This window comes from Odocoileus virginianus, chromosome 4 (genome assembly GCF_023699985.2).
Source record: "Odocoileus virginianus isolate 20LAN1187 ecotype Illinois chromosome 4, Ovbor_1.2, whole genome shotgun sequence".
Classification (NCBI taxonomy): Eukaryota; Metazoa; Chordata; class Mammalia; order Artiodactyla; family Cervidae; genus Odocoileus; species Odocoileus virginianus.
This window is the reverse complement of record NC_069677.1, coordinates 64,689,786-64,707,601: the sequence shown is the minus strand read 5'-3', so window position 1 is coordinate 64,707,601 and position 17,816 is coordinate 64,689,786. Positions and strand designations below refer to the sequence as shown.

Here is a 17,816-nt window from a genome sequence, read left to right as displayed (position 1 = left end):
TTATAGTCTGTTTACATGACTGGATCCAACTGGCTCCTGTCGTCCTTGGACTCATCTTTCAGTGGTGGTGGTTTAGTCGCTAAGTCATGTCTGACTCTTGCGATCCCATGGACTGTAGCCTGCCAGGCTCCTCTGTCCGTGGGATTCTCCAGGCAAGAATACTGGAGTAGGTTGCTATTTCCTTCTCCAGGGGATCTTCCCAATCCAGGAATCGAATCTGGGTCTCCTGCATTGCAGGCAGATGATTTACCAACTGAGCTATGAGAGAAGCCACTTGATACAAGGACAACCTTACAGGTAAATACCAAGGAATATTCTTTTCATGTTGTTCCACTTTTTAATAAAAAAAAGTTTAATGGCAGTTATATATAATCATTTAAAAATATTTTATTAAGCACTGGTTTTAAAAATGCGAGAGAAGAATATAACACCTCAGAGCAAATGCTTGAAGGTAAAACAAATATCACTATAAATATTGCACATATAAAAATCTCTTTTTTACATCTTCACACAACTCATTTCTAAAATATCCTTTTACAGAGATGCATAAATAAACTGCTTCCAAACTGTCAACGTTTGATACATTTAGTCTCATCACCCCACTGAGTCTGCAGGCTTCCAATCAGATATCTGCTCCTCTTTCGTGCAGGCAACAAAACTTCCATCAGCAACACCCAAGCTCTCCTACCTACATCCTGTGAAGAGTAAATCTCTCTGAATGCTCAATATTTCAGGTTATAAATTTTCTTTTTCTACTGAGAAAAAAGATCTTTCAAAGGCAGTGACAGAACGCAGCTTAAATGGACACAGTGTTAACATTGCTTGTTCTTCAGGGCATCCAGGAGCTTCTGATTCTTGGTCTTGAACATCATGGTAAAGCTGCTGGGCATGATCTTGCCTCGCCCATCTTCACCCACTTGACCCATAATTATGTAATTTAAACCTAAAAGAGAATGTAAGATTAATTTTTTTCTCTGTGTGTGTTGGTTTGAAACAACTTAGACTATAACTTACCTCCAGGTAAATGTTCTACAAATGGTGTAATTAGATATTTGTTCTTTCTAGCATAAAATCTTGTTTAAGACTCTCATTGAAAAAAAAAAAAAATCTAACTTTGACAGAATAGAATGTTCCAGGTCTGCTTACATTAGGAAACTGGATGGAATGATTAGACCCAGTCAGGTCCAGCTCTGCATAAGGTCTATTGTATTTACTGAGTGTCCTCTACAAACACTATTCCTATGAAAAGCTCTCCTTCCTCAAGGGGCTGTCTTCAGAAGGCCCCTCCTGGTCCCACTAGGCTTCTGGATCTCCCCAGGCATTTGGCAACTATTGATCCATTGTCTTCCAAGTTGCTGTCTTGAACTTTTCATTAACCCCTCCAACATTTATACTATATAAGTTTTTTGAGGGCATGGTTGGACCATATACTTCTTTATGTTCTTATAGGCCCTAAAAAGATATGTACTAAAAAGTACTTCTATCTGTTGTTCTATTTTTTTATATATCTGTGTGTCTGGTTAAGGTAGGTAGGCCTAGACTGGAGCCCACACTGAAGTATGTTGGGTTCAACTCTGAAGATTTACATTGCTTCAGAAAAATGTATGTGTTACCACCGCCTTTATTCTTCCTCTCCCTCTGTGTGTCATAAGAGACATTTCCCCCCTGTATAAGCCTTCCTCTATGGTCTACCACTATAATCGTAGTGGTCTTGAGCCTATGAAGGCTTGGCAGGCTGGGCGGGCAGATGCCACCACAATAGAGATGACAGTAAGTATGAGATCTGATGAGATGAGATGAGATATGACAGTAAGTGTCCAGACTTGGATTATTTACTGTTCCAGATACTTCTGGCAAGAAGTCTTACCTTTTACAGAGTCTTTACTATTCCCTCTGAGTCAATGGGATTATTATTTGGAATTTATGTGTTTTGCATGCATATTTGTGCTCCTCTCTGATTATTTCTTTAAGAAACTATGTTTTAGAGTGTAATTTCTGAGCAACAGTATGTGAGCATATGAAAGTTGTACTATGTTGCTTTTTCAACAAACTATAAGGTGGTATTGGTCTTATTTTTCTGATGCTCACTCCTTTTCTTAGTAGTGAGGTACAATGTTACTGTATTAATTTATAATTTATTCTTGATTATATCCTTTCTACATTTTGCTTTGAAATCACCAATTATTTTCTATTCAGAAATCAAGTCCTTAATACTACTTAAATAATATCAACCTTTTATCCATTGTGTTTTCAGAAATTACTCTACCATTTATCATGTTTGTTTGCATTTTAATCTCACTTATAATGTTATATGAAGCTCTGAAGATCAAATCTGTTATGATAAAACTGATCAAAATTTCCCTTTCTGGCATTTTCCATTTTATTGTAGAAAGATTTTCTTACACTATATATATTTTTTCAAAAATAGAGTCAATGTGAAGCTGCTGGCCTCTGACTTTTCTGAACAATCTGAATTCGTAGTAAAACTTTCTTACTGTGGATATCTGTATTTCTGTATGTGTGGTAGAGGTTTGGCTTCTTTTGATTGTGGAAGAGGTTTGTAATAAGACTGAGAAAAGGAACAAGCTGATGTGGATGGGAAGTCATGGTTCATCACACAGTGGAGTGCCAGGCATTACTGCCATTACTGCCATTCCAAAGAAGGAGAGAGCTGTGTATGTGCTGTTGATGGAAAGCTGTCCACGTACATATCATGTGGAGGAAAGTTTGAGCAGAATATGTGTAGAAAGATCCCATTTGTCTACATGGGTATGTACATTTTTACATGGACAGAACTTTCTGGAAGGAGCTTTTCATTGTGCCTCCAGGGAAAGGGAAAGGGCTTCCCTTTTTATTTTAAATCCTTCTCTACTTAGTTGGCACTAGTGGTAAAGACTGCCTACCAATGCAGGAGACATCAGAGATGTGGGTTCAACCCCTGGATTGGGAAGATTCCCCTGGAGGAGGGCATGGCAACCCACTCCAGTATTCTTGCCTGGAGAATCTCCAGGGACAGAAGAGTCTGGCGGGCTATTATAGTCCATAGGGTCACAAAGAGTCAGACAAAACAGACTAAAGCATGCACTACTTATTTAACTTTTAAAAAAACCATAGAACATAACATTACTTTTATATACCTGTTTTAAAAAATCATGTGCTCTGGCTCTAGGGTAATTTTCCTTTTCCTAAAATTTATCTTAATAAGCTCACTCTCACCCGTGAATTTAATAATCTCATATCTACAGATGAGCCCCAGATCTTTCATTCTAGCCCATAGATACCTCTCTCTTCTGAACACCAGCTCTGAATTTCCTGTTCATTTTTTTAAATATTTTTATTTGGCTGCACTGGGTCTTAGTTGCTGCTCACGGGATCTTCAATCGTCACTGAGGTATGTAAACTCTTAACTACAGCATGTGGGATCTAGTTCCCTGAACCAGGAATTGAACCCGGGTCCCCTGCATTGGGAGTGTAGAATCTTAGCCACTGGACCACCAGGGAAGTCCCTGAATTTCCTATTCCTTGATAGATATTTTCCTCTACACATAGTAGTGGTACTTTAAGTGCAATAGCTGAAAATCTTTCTCCTGAACCTCTTTCTCTGTCTGTTCCCTATTGATTCAGCTTCAAATGCTTCTTGAACTCACTGACCATTTCCATCATCCTGTCTTCTTCCACAAGTTACAGGAACTGAGACTGGAGCCCAGTTCTGCCTGACTCCAAAGGCCCTCCTTCTCCATCAGAAGTGGGCAATACATGAGCCATGACTTGACTTCTCTAGACCAGCCATGGTGTGGAAAGATCCATGACTTATTCGGAGAGGCTCTCCTTCTCTGCCCTTGAGCTCCCCTGGAAGACAGAATGGAGTTTTCTTCCTGCTCACCTCTTCTGAGGAGTGGGCACTGCTTGCAGACCACGATGACCTTGGCACTCATGTTCTTGCCGGCCTGCTGAATTGCCAGATTGCCCTCTTTATAAATGTTGATGATCGAGACCGTGGCATGCAAACTCCCACCTCGAGGGATGGTGGTGATGACAGTGCCGGCCAAGACTGCAAAAGAAAACATTTTTTAAATCATAGGACAGTGAAGACAAATGTAAGCAGAACTGAAAATAGTTGTATTGATACATTCCTCTAACTTTCAGATGGGAAACATTTTAATGTTAGAAAGAAGGGCCTAATAAGAGTCATTAAATTTAATTCTGTATATCTGTCACCAAAATTCAGGTTGAAAAACAGGAGTCATGGGGCTGTAATGTTACCCTAGCTGTTATGCATTGAAAAAAAAAACAAAGTAACTACCAAACTGCAGTCAGTTGCTGAGACAGAGACTTGTTCCAATGTTTTATCCAACGTGTGGATCAATTACCAAACATGGTAATTGCACCTCTGCTTGTTAATACTCAACAGGACCGTGTATCTTTAAGGCGGTGCCATAATAAGAAGTTGCATGATGGAGGGCTGAGCCATAAAGATCTGAGTCCTTGTGTCTGTGTGGATGAGCACTTACCTTTCTGTATCTCCCCCTGGTTCCTCTCTTTTTATTTATTTATTTGGCTGAGCTGGGTCTTAGTTGCTGCATTCAGGATCTTAGTTCCCTGACCAGGGATCGAACCCAAGCACCCTACATTGAGAGCTCGGAGTCTTAGCCACTGGACTTCTAGGGAAGTCCCTCTGGGTCTTTCATATTCTCTTTCTTATCCATCCTTTTTATCTCAATTAACAAGTCAAAGTATAGAACTGAGGTATAACATTAAATATTTCCTTGGTTAGAAAAACTCCAGCAAAATTCCATAGCTTTTCATTATGTAACTCTCTCTTCTTACTATGTAACACTTAGAGAAGAGTCTTACTTCTGAGCCACAGAAAGAAAGATGAAGTATTTCACAAAGGCATGCTTTGGGCATTTTTTTGGAGGGGGTGTATTCCATGTGATGTAGGACTTGCACTGAATGTCTTTTTGATAATCCTGTCCTTACCCAGAAAACCAGCTGCAGCCCCAAGTCATTGTGAAACCAAAACCTGCCTCTAAAGGGATTTCCTTGGTGGTTCAGTGGTTAAGACTCCACGCTTCCACTGCAGGGGGCATAGGTTCGATCCCTGGTCAGGGAACCAAGAGTTACTGCATGCCGCATGATGTGGCCAATTAAAACAAAAACAAAACCCTGCCGCTAAAAGAGCATTACCAATCCTGGTTAGGAACCAACCGGCCTCTGGTAATAATATTGGGTCATTTTGCCTTGTGAGTGTCACAATGGAATAGATGAAGTTTTGGACTTGATAATATTACCCTTTCAGGATAAAGTGAAAACTCACTGCTTATGTGGTGTGCAAAGCTCATCATATCAGAATTTTTATTACGCCTTACTTTGATTCCCAGTAATGAGTGATTCTCTGCAAAATGTCAGTTGGTAGCAGAGTGAAATCAGATAGCGCCGAAGGACTGGGAGGGAGATTTCCTTACGCACCTGTTACAGGAGATCACACTGGATGTGGGAGCAATGACACCTGATGCTACTGGTCTTCATTTTCATGCTGGTTATTTGAATTTTGACATGCAAACTCCAGTTAGACTTAGGGCCCTAGTTTTTTTATTGGGGTATAGTTGCTTTGGGGGCATCCCAGGTGGCTCAGTGCTGAAGAATTTGCCTGCCAATGCAGGAGACTCAGGAAACTCAGGTTTGATTCCTGGGTCGGGAAGATCCCTTGGAGTAGGAAATGGCAACCCACTCTAGTATTCTTGTTTGGGAAATCCCATGGACAGAGGAACCTGACGGGCTCCACTCTGTGGGGTCACAAAGAATTGGACACAACTGAGCTACTGAGCATGCATAGTTACTTTATAATGTGGTACAACAAACCGAGTTAGCTATGTGTGTGTGTGTGTGTGTGTGTGTGTACACTCAATCATGTTCGACTCTCTTCGACTCCATGGACTGTAGCCCACTAGTCTCCTCTGTTCACGGAATGTCCCAGGCGAGAATACTAGAGTGGGCCGCCATTTCCTCCTTCAGGGCATCTTACCAACTCAGGGATTAAACTCTCACATCTCCTACACTGGCAGGCGAATTCGTTACCAAATGCGCCACCTGGGAAGCCCCGAATTAGCTATATGTATACATATATTCCCTCCCTCTTGAGGGCCTTAGATTCTTTACTGTCCTCACATCTTTACTACAATATGGTCAATCTGGTTGCAGTTACCACTTGAAGGCATAAGAAAAAGCAAGCAAAGCCTCTTCTGGGAGGCCTTCTGTGTTGGGTAAACTATTTAGGCTGTAGCAACTTTCTTTTCCTGATAAGACTTTTCTTCCATATTCCTTTTAAACATAACCAACATAATTCAACTTGGGATCATTTGCTCTTAAGCAGTTTTTACAGAATGTGCAAGATTTTTTTAATTGGAAAAAAAACTCTTTAGGAATTCTGATTCATTAGGTAATATCTCCTCAGGTTCCAGTTTATAAGCGTTTCCAAATGGATTTCAGATTTCCAAGTTTTAATTTCGTCCTCTGGAGGGACACTGCAAAGGAAATACTTGAATTTCTTCTGAGAGAGGCCAGCTTGGATATGTTTCTGATTTATTTAAGTTGAATTACAGATGTGTGAAAAAATACTCAGTACATGAAAACTATGTGAGAAAAAAAAAAGGATGCCGGGCTTTTTTTCTGGGGTGGGGGGAACACTGAGCTAGCCAGAATACACAGAACAGCACTGTCATATACCAGAAGTCAAATTATTAAGTTTTAAGTTTATGTGAGAAATGTATATTTTCTGCACACATTTTTCTCAGTTGTGAACTCATACTTCAAATGGTGCAACGCACCTTAGTGTGGAGGAAAATATTTTCCTGGGTAGATGCAGAGTGTAACTGACCCTTTACCATCCCATTCATGGCAGTTCCTTTGAGATTAAGCATGCAGTTTCGTGTTTCTGATTAAAGAGGAAAGGTTGGGTTTTCTTTCTTACCGAAGTTACTTGAGCAATAATTGCTCTCCAGGGTCCCCGATCGTCTACACTTCTGCTGACACAGGGCCACAGTAGGCTTTAAACCTTCATTCCAAGAAGAAATACACAAGATTCAGAGAAATGAATGCATATATAATTGGTGTTTAGATCTGAATAAGTCCATTTAAAATTCCCGTATATTTCTCTGAGCCACCAATCCACCACTGCAATGAAATAATTAAAGAACCTGCAAAGGATATTCCTCATGTTACCAACTTCTACTCTTAATTTCCTCAGGGTAACTCAAAGGCTTCTGCTGAGCTTTAAACCTGAGATCAAAGATAACCCAAATTTAGCCCTATTCTCTTCTTCCTTTATATATAACTAATGCTGTAACCAAAAATAGATACAGTCTCATGTGCCCTGCTTACCAAAAACCCAGAACAACAAATAAGAACACAGAATAGGTTAACTCTTCACCTCACCAAAGGAATCTTATGGGGTTCCCCTGAGTGGAGGGAGTTTTCTTGGTGCATTTGAAATACACAATTACCCAAATGTTAGTATTACAGGTTTTGGGGAACAATGCTCATGTGATGAAGTGTGCTATATCTGTAATTAGATGCAATCCATCACTAAAACATTTTGAGCCTGTCATTGCCTATAAGGATCTTAAGAACTGAGTAGACAAATTTAAAGTACAGTTAAATAGATAAACACAGTGGTTCTCAATTGGGGGTGATTTCTCCCACTAGGGGACATTTGGTAAACTCTGGAAATATTTTTGGCAGTCACAACTAGGGGATGATACCAGCATCTAGTAGATAGATAACCAGTGATGCTGCTCAACATTTCACAGTGAACAGGACAGCCCCCAACAGCAAAGAATCATCTGGCCAAAAATGTAAATAGTGCCAAGGTTGGAAAGCTGTGATATGATGATGATAATATTTAATCCTTATGAAATGAAATGAAAATATTTAATCCTCATTATCACCATTAAAAATGTTTCCAAAACATTTGGTAATGATTCCCTTATATGTGGCAACATGTTAGGAAGAACTAAACAGAACAACTGTCATAGAGTTGTACATATTGGGTAATTTGTCCTTCTAATATGTTCTGCTAACCCTTCTGTGAATTTACCCTTAATTTGTATCCCTACTTATCTCCAAAAGGATCTAAAGTGGATTACAATATTAAAATATACACACATAATGTTAAAATATACATAATAGCATATATATATATTTTAGAGAAAGAGCTCAGAAAGCATTTAGAGGGAATATTGTTCTAAAAGTTGGGGACCTAAATTTATCTAATTCACTGAGTCCAAAGCTAAGTGCCTTAGTGGTTCTCCTTGTCTGATGAAAGAGCATCTTCTTACGAGGACCACTTGAAACCAGCTCCTTCTCAGCCTCAGGACGTTAGTCTGGACGTTGGGTGGGTTGGGTGCGTGTCCCACCCTGACACTCTTCATCTTCCTGTCTGCTCTCTGCTGCCCTGCACACCCAAGCGTGGCACAGGGTTTTCATCTTTCCTCTTCACGTGCTCCCTCAACCATCTCGGTGGGTCCTCCCTCCTTGGGAACGATCCCTCTCTGGCTGTAGCCTCAACCCTCGCCCCCACCCCAGATGTTCCCTCTGATCCATCTTTGCCCCTCAGTCCCAAGCTCATGTGTCCTTCTGCTGAAGTCTCATCACCAATCTCTCATCCTTCATCCAACAGAACCTCCTCTCCTTCACGCTTATTTATTTAATCTCCTACTCTCATGACTACTTATTCTTTATTTCTTTAGAGGTTCAACATACTGACCCCCCTCCTATTTCCCACTTCATCGACCTGGCCCATCTTAATTCCTTAGCTTCTCCACATAGTTTTCATGGTCCATTAGTTCAGTCATCTTCTTAACAATACTTACACTCCTGCCCTCTGCCCTTTAGAAATCCTGTTGGACACTCTTTCCTCTTTCTGTGCTTGCTCACAGACAGCTGAGAACACAAACAGACCCTCATCCAAGTGACAAGCTGCCCCCACAACCCCCAGGGCTCCCACCTCCCTTCTCGTTCTCAGCGGGTGACCTTGCCTATTTTCTGGTGAGAACAAAGATCACAGAACAAAATGTCCTCCACCAGACCTCCGAGCTGTCTCCATCTGTACCCTCACTTCCTTCCTCTCCTAAGAGAGGAGGCTGTCTACCTCTGGCCTAAAGTCTGTCCTTCTGCATGCCCTCTGGAGGCCAGACCCTGCCATCTTTGTGGAAATTTCCTCCTCAGTTACTCCCTTGCTCCGCCCTTCTGTTTTCCCTCTTTGCAAGCTACTTCCCCTTAGCTTCACCACGTTCAAACACTCAGGCTCTCTACCTCCCTTCCTCAGGGCCGAACCCTCAGACTGAGTTGCTGGACTCGGTGTTCATTTCCTTGCCATGCTCTGCACACCCCCTCGCCCTCGTCCAGCTTCTACCTGCACCGCTCGGCTCACACAACCCCTGCCCGGGTGTCCGGCAGCCTCCACATCATGAAATCAGATGGTACCACTCTATTCCTGCTCTTGTTTAAAGTCTCATCAACATCTGAGTGAGATGAAGTCTCAACATTAAGTGAGAATCTAACCCTGAACTTTGCTTAAATCCACCAACAGCTTCCTCCACACTTAGGATAAAATCCCAAATACTTAGAGCATAAGGAGCAAGGTGATAGAGCCCAAAGATGAAGCTAGAAGGAGAGGCCCCAGGGACAAAGTGTGAAGGAGATTGGCCCCTGCGCTGTCCTCTGGTCTGGCCGCTGGCCACAGGAGGCTTTTTAAATTTAATGAAGTTAAAAATGCAAATCTTTAGTTGCACTAATCACATTTCAAGCATCTAAAAGTGGCCACCGTATTGGAAGGCATAGGTGTAGACAAGAGGGGGAAAGATACAGTCTGCGCTGTTGGGAGTGGGGGGAAGGGGCAGGGCATGCTGTGGGGAGTTAAGATAGAGGAAGTCAAGGGAACTCTAGGAGTGTGGCTACAGACGCTGTGGCCCAGGCTTGAGAAAACAGGTGGAGAAGCAGGAATGAGACAGAATATAGTGTGATAGAAATGAGTTAAATCTGATATATTTTCATTTCAATGGCTAGCAGTTGCAAACCTGTAGGAGATAATTAAAAATTCATGTTTGCAACTTCATAGAAAGTTTAGGACTGGATATAAAAGCTGGAGAACCACATGGGTGCAGACAGATGATTCACTGGAAAGAATAAGGACACCAAGGTCCACTGAGAGACCTGGAGAAATACTGCTGCGATGTGCGGCAGTACACTTCCTGGCCACAAGGTGGCACACTTGCGGAGGGCTCAGAAAAATCAGCCCTTCTGGAAGTGCCTGCACTCAGGACAGCCCTCTCTGCGAACTGGCAGAAAATGGTGGGCAATAAAGCTGGGCTTATTTCAGCCTATTTCACGTCTTAACCTTAGATTCCCCCTTCCCACTTTTTTCTCCTCCCTCTTAGATTTTGAGATCTGAGGCCTGAAATCCTGGAGGGCTGTGCTGACGGGGTGTAGAGACAAGAAACAGGAACCCTCTGTCGCCCTTGCATTTCTTAGGTCATACCCAGACCAGAGGTCCCCAATTGGTGTCTACAATACATAGAATATTTTTGTTTGATTTACTCCAGTTTGAAAAAATAATATATTTTGCATGGCACATTTTGGATCATACCCCTGCCCACAACGAAGTCCAAATACTGGCAGAAATGAAAACAGGCAGGAATCAGGGCCCTGAAATTTTAACCCAAGATACTACAGTTCTATGTAATAAACAGAAAAACATGATTTTATAAATGCCAAGGAAGAAAATTAGGCTTGTTATGATCTCTACCTATAATAGGGTTCCTAGTATTTTTAAGTGACCATAATTTTCTTGGATAACATTTTAAAATTATTAGCTTATAAGCATTCTTATATCTTATACTTTTCTTTCATTAATGGAATCATATTATTCTCTTATGTAGGTTTTTGTCTTACTTAACTTATTTTAGTTTCAAGTATTTTCCTCTTAATCAGTTGTTTTTTTTCCCCCACTTCAGAAGAATTTTTCTTATACTCCTCAAGTCTGAGTAGAAATTTCAAAGCAGACTTACTTGTAGTTGCTGGAAAGGTGGTGGTAACAGGCAGTGCAGTGGTTGTTGGTAATTTTTTGGGCCTGAATTTGTAGTGACCGATAAATCCATCTGCAGTTAAACTTAAATCTGATAAAAACTGAATGAGAAGTTCGTTTCTCTCAGATACAATTGGCCTAAAAGGAAAAAAAAGTTTTAAAAGTGCACATATATAGATTTAAAAGTATAAGGGACACCTCTGAAATGTAGAACTAACTTTCCTTTAATTTCCAACAATAGATTACTCTCTGTTTAAACTGAAAAGTTAAAAGACTTAAAAGATGACATTCTTAACCTGCTCAATATTCATGCAAATAGCTAACATTTACTGAACGTTTGCTCAGTTAGGCACTGGGCTTTTTGCAAACTGTTGAATTGTGCTTTCACAACAACCCTGTTATTATCCCCTTTTTATAGAACAGGTGACTGAAGATCAGCGAGTTCAAGTGATTTGCCCAAGGCTTGCGTGTAGGAGAGTCAGGATTTGAACCCAGGACCAGGTGCCTCTGGAGACAGTGGCAGACACTAGGGACCATGTAAACACTGAAGCTGCAGCTGGTGCTTCATAAGCGCTCTAGGGTCTGGTCTGACTCAGCAACCACACAGTATCTTTGAACTAAGACTCAGTTCCGCCTGGCCTGGGGAGCTAGGGATTGCTGGTCATGGGGAATCAGATGGAGAAACCTGCTGAACAAATTTCCGCATCCCGTGAAGACACAACCAAAGGGATCATCTCAGCAGGCTGGTCACCTAGGGATAAGAAAGCCACGCAGAATTTAATGGGACTTTCATTTCGTTGTTAATAAGAGTTCTCATGCGTGCCTGAAATGGAAACCTTTCTGTTTATAATCTGGGTAGCAAAATGCTCTTAAGGAGAAAGAGAAAGTGATTACTTTGTTTTGGTGGTCAGAAAAACCTCATTAAGAATCTAATTTTAAAGCAATCTTAGGGGTGTGCTGGTTAGTTGGGACTAAAGATTTAGTGGCAATAATTACTGAGGCACAGAAGCTCTCTTACTTAAATCTTAGGGGATAACTGTATTATAAAAGGTGGTAGTTTCATCTAATCTTTTGCTATTATTTAAACAATGGTTTAAAAATGCTGTTTGGCTAATTTCATTTTAAAATTATTTAATTCAGAAGTGGAAAATCTTAAAGTTATTTAACTGAATTAATTGGTGGTTTGACTAAACTCCTTTTTTGGGGCATCTTCTCAGCTGAACCATTTCTTAGGCATCTTGGACAACAAATAAATGGGGCAACTCTTGTTTTCCCTCACCTATCAGCTACTTTGAGTTGGAAGCATGGAGGGGAAGGTAGATCTGGACTTGACCACCAGTTAGAAACAGTGCAGGGTCTTCTCTGTCCTGAAGGTTATTGCCTTCCGAGCCAAGGGATGAACCAAACCTAAGAACAAGCTCTGTGACCTCCCTTTTGCTTCTAGTCATAAAAATGGGACCAAGGTCATTTAAATAATGCTTCTGAGCATCAAGCCGCAAACGTGAATATTTTATCCTGCTTCTGAAAATATTCCATGAAGTAAACACAGTGTGGATGAAACACATGAATTCTCAACTACAATTACAAATAAGACATGTTAACCTTGTTTAGATGATAAAATTACAAAAAGCACTTCTTGTAAGCAGCAAAGAAAACCTGAAGATCCAACCAAGCCAGCCTTATGGGCACAATGTTATAATTATAGTGATCATTCACTGCCTCTTGTATGAACTAATCTTGGAAGCACTATACTGGAAGCTGAATTTTCTCAAGGAAGAGTATTTTTGTAACAAAGACATATTTCAGCTATACTGCTACTGAGCTTTAGTATGAATGTGACAGAACCGCAGTGCCATAAATGTACTGAGGGCCAAGTGTTGCATTTGCAAATTAATGTTACAAATCACTTGAGAGGCAAGGGCACATCTCATGTGTGCCCATTCACCACTAGCAAATCCCAGGACTGGATGAAGGATGCTGACTGCTGTCTTACAGAACTGGCAATGAGAACTGTCTGCAGCCTACCGACCACCATATTTCTTGACTCACCTCCTCATCTTCATCTCTACCACCCTTCCCCACCCCCTTGTCTTTACCTGGACGGCTCCCACAGCCTCCTCCCTGTTCCTCTTGTCTAGTAGGGGGTTCTGGGGGCACCGGCCCTGTCATTTCCCCCACCTGCATGGGAAGGGCCCCCATGTCTGCATGATGTGGAGTCCAACTCCACTCTCAGCCTCCTCTCTCTCTCCCACTCCCAGGTGTAGGCTCCAGAACAGTACCCATCTCCTCTGTGTGTCTTTACAACCAAACTCTGCTTGGAACGAATCGTCTGTTCTGTATCTAACTTCCACTCTTCCTTCAAGACTCAGCTTCGAGAAGCATAATCTCCCCCAATCTCCCCAACACTTGTCCCTACTGGACCAAAGTACTCCTTGTCAGAAATCCACCCAAGACTTTTTGTTGCAAATTTACCTGTCTGCCTTATTTCCAGTCCTCCTGCTACTCACCTCCGTATCTTTTATTAATTTTGGAGTTCCAGGTCCCTAACATCGTGCCCACCACATGGCTGGTAAATGTTTCTGAACTGAATCCAACGGTACTGATACTGCATTGAATCAGGCACAGGGATGCTGGTGATGTCCTGACAATCACAGCACTCCTCCTCAGACATCTAACAGGGGAAAAGTTCCCCAAACAGGTTTTCTCACTTTCTGTACTGCCTCACCCCAGAAGTACTCTGACTGTGGAAAGATGTTCCTCTGGTCCAAATGCTAGTTGGTGGACTGGCAGTCCAGCTCTTCCAGGCAAACTTCTCAGGAAGCCAGGAATGCTCGACAGCGCCCCCACCACCCCCACCCACCCTCATGGAGGCAACTGCTGCCCTGGGTTTGTGCTTCTTCTTTCCCTTCCTTTATCTACAGATTTACTTATATAAGCTATGGTTTGTCCAGTAGTTGTGTGGAGGGTTGGACCATCCATGAGAGTTGGACCATAAAGAAGGCTGAGTGCCAAAGAATTGATGCTTTTGAACTGCAATGTTGGAGAAGACTCTTGAGAGTCCCTTGGACAGCAAGGAGATCAACCCAGTCCATCCTAAAGGAAATCAACCCCGAATATTCATTGGAAGAACTGATGCTGAAGCTGAAGGTCCAATGCTTTGGCCACCTAATGTGAAGAGCCGAATTGTTGGAAGAGACTCTGATGCTGGAAAAGTCTGAGGGCAGGAGGAGAAGGGGGTGACAGAGGATGAGATGGCTGGATGGCATCACCGACTCAATGGACATGAGTATGAGTAACTCTGGGTGATAGTGAAGGACGTGGAAGCCTGGTGTGCTGCAGTTCATGGGGTCACAAAGAGTCAGACACGACTGAGTGACTGAACAACACCGGTCTATATCCATATAACCTGAGGTTATAATCCATATAACCTACAAGTTTGTATGCTTTTAAACTTCATATATATGAAAGCATATAGTGTGTCTTCTTTTTTTTTTTACACTCAACTTTACAACTGTGAGATTTATTCACTATGTTCATGGCTATAGAGTGTGAACTGCAGCAGAATCTGACTATTCTCTTGTTGATAAACTGTTTACTCTCCCTCCAGAACAAACATTAAAGAGAACACTTTTATGTCTTGTGATGCACGAGGACAAAAGTGTCCTTAGTGGACACACCAGAAGGTTAGGGTATACTCTCTACACTAGGTTAAAGGATACAAGTTCATGTTCAATTTTAGTAGATATTGCCAAACTGATTTCCAAAGTGATTGTACCAATTTATATTCTTCTCAAAGATGTATTCACTGTGCAGCTTTCTTCTTCTGGGAATGCCTTTTCATGTCCTTTGCCCATTTTTCCTATTAAGTTGTTACTTTTCCCTCACTCACTTTTAAGAATTTCTTGATATGTTCTGGAACCTAGACCTATGTCTTTGTCAAGTATATCAAATATTTTACAAACATCTGTCTCTGTTTTGTGCCTTCTCTTTTCTCTCCCTTTAAGGTGTGTTTTGATGAGCAGAAATTCTCATTTTAACGTCTCATTTAAGTTCCACCTGTAACCCATCTGTAATTGATTTTTGTGTGACATAGATATAAACACAATTCATTTCCCCATGGAAACAAAAATGGTTCCTGCCTCCATTCTCAATAGGGCCATCCTTTGGCTGCTGACCTGTGGGACTCTGGAATGTGCCCACTCTGCAGAGACACGTGGATGTGTCTCTGGCTTCTCTGGTGTTTTCATTAGTCAATTTTTCTATCTCTGTTAAAACCACACTGTCTTAATTACAACAGCTTTCTGACCTTATTCTATCGTGGTAGGTCAAATCCTCCTGCCAGTTCTTCTCCTTCAGGAACTGCTCCCTGATCAGGGATCAAACTGCTGTGCCGCCTGCATTGGGACTGTGGAGGCTTAACCACTGGACCACCAGCGAAGTCCTGTAGTGTTCTCTATTTACCCATTAGACCAAGCCTGTTGGTTTACAACCTTCTACCTCTTCATTTCTACTTTTTTTAAAGATGTTACCTCAATTCACCATCCACATTTACTTTGGCATATTATAAAGTTTCACAGTATCATCACCCGATTCTCAAACAAGACAGAGACCCGAGAATCCTTCAACTCTATATCCAGTATCTTTGCTCAGTGTTTGTTCCTGCATTTCAGTCTTTTATTCTGTGGCCATTGCCTTTCTGCCTGATTTAGAGTCATAATGCAGTTTCTTTAGTTTGGCTTTGTTGGTAGTAAACTGTCTCAGCTCTTATTCAACTGAAAATGTCTGTATTTCACCCACATTCACAAAAGAGAAGTTTTTCTGGGTAATTAATTCTAGAGTGACAGTTATTTTGTGTTAGCATTTTGAAGATATTTTTCTAAGACCTAACTTTCATTGTTGTACTGAGAAGTCAGTTAGGCTCTTTGTGATAATCTGTCTTTTCTTCCTGGATGTTTTTAACATCCTTCTTTGCTGTTTTGTGGTTTTACTATAATACATGTAGGCATGGATCTATTAAAATATATATTGCTTAGGCTTTATTGACTTCTCATATTTGATCATTGATATCTCCCCTCCATTTTGGAAAACACTCAGCTAGTATTTCTTCAAACATTAAATTTCCTACATTCTGTATTTTTTCTTATGGAAACTTGATTAAGTATATATTAGGTTCCTTCACTCTAGCTTCTATAAATCTTAACCTCTCTTTCATATTTTCCATCTATTTGTCTCTTTGTGCCATGTTTCAGGTAATCACTTCATACTGTTTCTCAGTTCCTTAAATCCTTTCTGGAACTATGTCATATCAACTATTTAACATATGTATTAACTTTCTTGTTTAAACTATTATATATCTCAGTTCTGGAAATTCTGTTAGATTCTTTGTTAAATCTATTTGATCATTTCTAAACGTCTCTTGGTTCTTATTCACTTTCAACAGTCTGTACCTTAAAGGCTCTCAAGTAATATATTTTACATGAATTTCTTTGCACATACTTATTTTACATTCTGTATCTCATAATTTTACTATATTTTACTATATATAGTAATTATATAGTTAATATTTAATTAATACATTTAATTTATATTTAATTAATATAAAATTAAAATATGTATGTTTTAATTTTACTATATTTTTACTGATTACTATAATCAGGCCTCTGTAGGACTGATTATAGCTTGTTTTTGCTGATGATTGTTTATGTTGGCTTTTTCTTCATGTTTCATGATTTTTTTGATTAGTACTTGTATTTCTTGAAACTATTTATAGGAATTCTTAAAGCCTAAGTTAAGATGCATTCTTTCAGCGAGGATTTGTGTTTTCCTCTGTCATACCATGTGGGCACTCACAACTTGGAAATTCTTTAAGTTTCTGACTGCATTTTTTGGGGAATAGTCAGGTAGTGTAAATTATAACCTCAAATTCACATGTGGACTGGTTTTTGGTTAAGAATTCCCACCAGAGACTATTTTTTTCTCCCTTTCACCAGAAGCCAAGGCCCCAAATAGCCAATTTTCCTTATTTTCTCCCTTGGAGGGGAAGGCAAATTAATTCAACCACAATGGTGTCATATAGTCATCTCCAAAGCCAAATTTGTGTATAGTAATTTTGAAAGTAATGGCAACCCACTCCAGTATTCTTGCCTGGAAAATCCCATGGACAGAGGAGCCTGGCGGGCGCTACAGTCCACGGGGTCACAAAGAGTCAAACGTGACTGAGTGACTGATTACACACTCGTCTGAATTACTACTATTTGTACATATTAAAATTCTTAATATTATCAAACTTAATAAATATAAATGAATCTGAACTGGCAAGTAACTTGGGACTTTCCCAGTGGTCCACTGGCTAAGACACCATGTTCCCAATGCTTGGGGGATGGGGGGAGAGGGGGCGGGTTTGATCCATGGTCAGAGAACTAGATTCCACATGCTGCAACTAGGAGTTTGAATGCCACAACTGAGACCCAGCACAGCCAAAGAAATAAATAAAAATAAATTTATAAAAAATAAAGAAAATGCTGTGCTTTAATTCTAATGTGCCTTTGGGAAATCACAGAAATTCATTAAGATCAAGTGATGCAGATACTCTCATTAGGTTGAAGAACAGGGTAAGAAAGACTATATATTTTTTTAGAAAGACTATTTAAATTAGCACAATGGTGACTTGTGGGCAAGCAGTAGTCATTTAAACTGCCACCTCTACTAGTATTGTATGCGAAGGTGTGACATG

The 17,816-nt window shown here is 40.6% G+C and overlaps 1 protein-coding gene across 1 annotated transcript in view; it reads right to left on the bottom strand.

The window, feature by feature from the left end:
• Positions 1-362: 362 nt before the first annotated feature.
• PCOLCE2 (procollagen C-endopeptidase enhancer 2) overlaps positions 363-17,816 on the bottom strand; it is an 87,338-nt gene continuing 69,884 nt past the window's right edge. Inside the window, exons 6-9 of the mRNA XM_020887590.2 lie at positions 11,067-11,221; positions 6,971-7,054; positions 3,884-4,051; positions 363-943 (exon numbers count right to left, since the gene is read on the bottom strand). Coding sequence (XP_020743249.1) covers positions 813-943; positions 3,884-4,051; positions 6,971-7,054; positions 11,067-11,221 — 538 coding nt within the window. The 3' untranslated portion in view covers positions 363-812. The remainder of the gene's footprint in view (positions 944-3,883; positions 4,052-6,970; positions 7,055-11,066; positions 11,222-17,816) is intronic.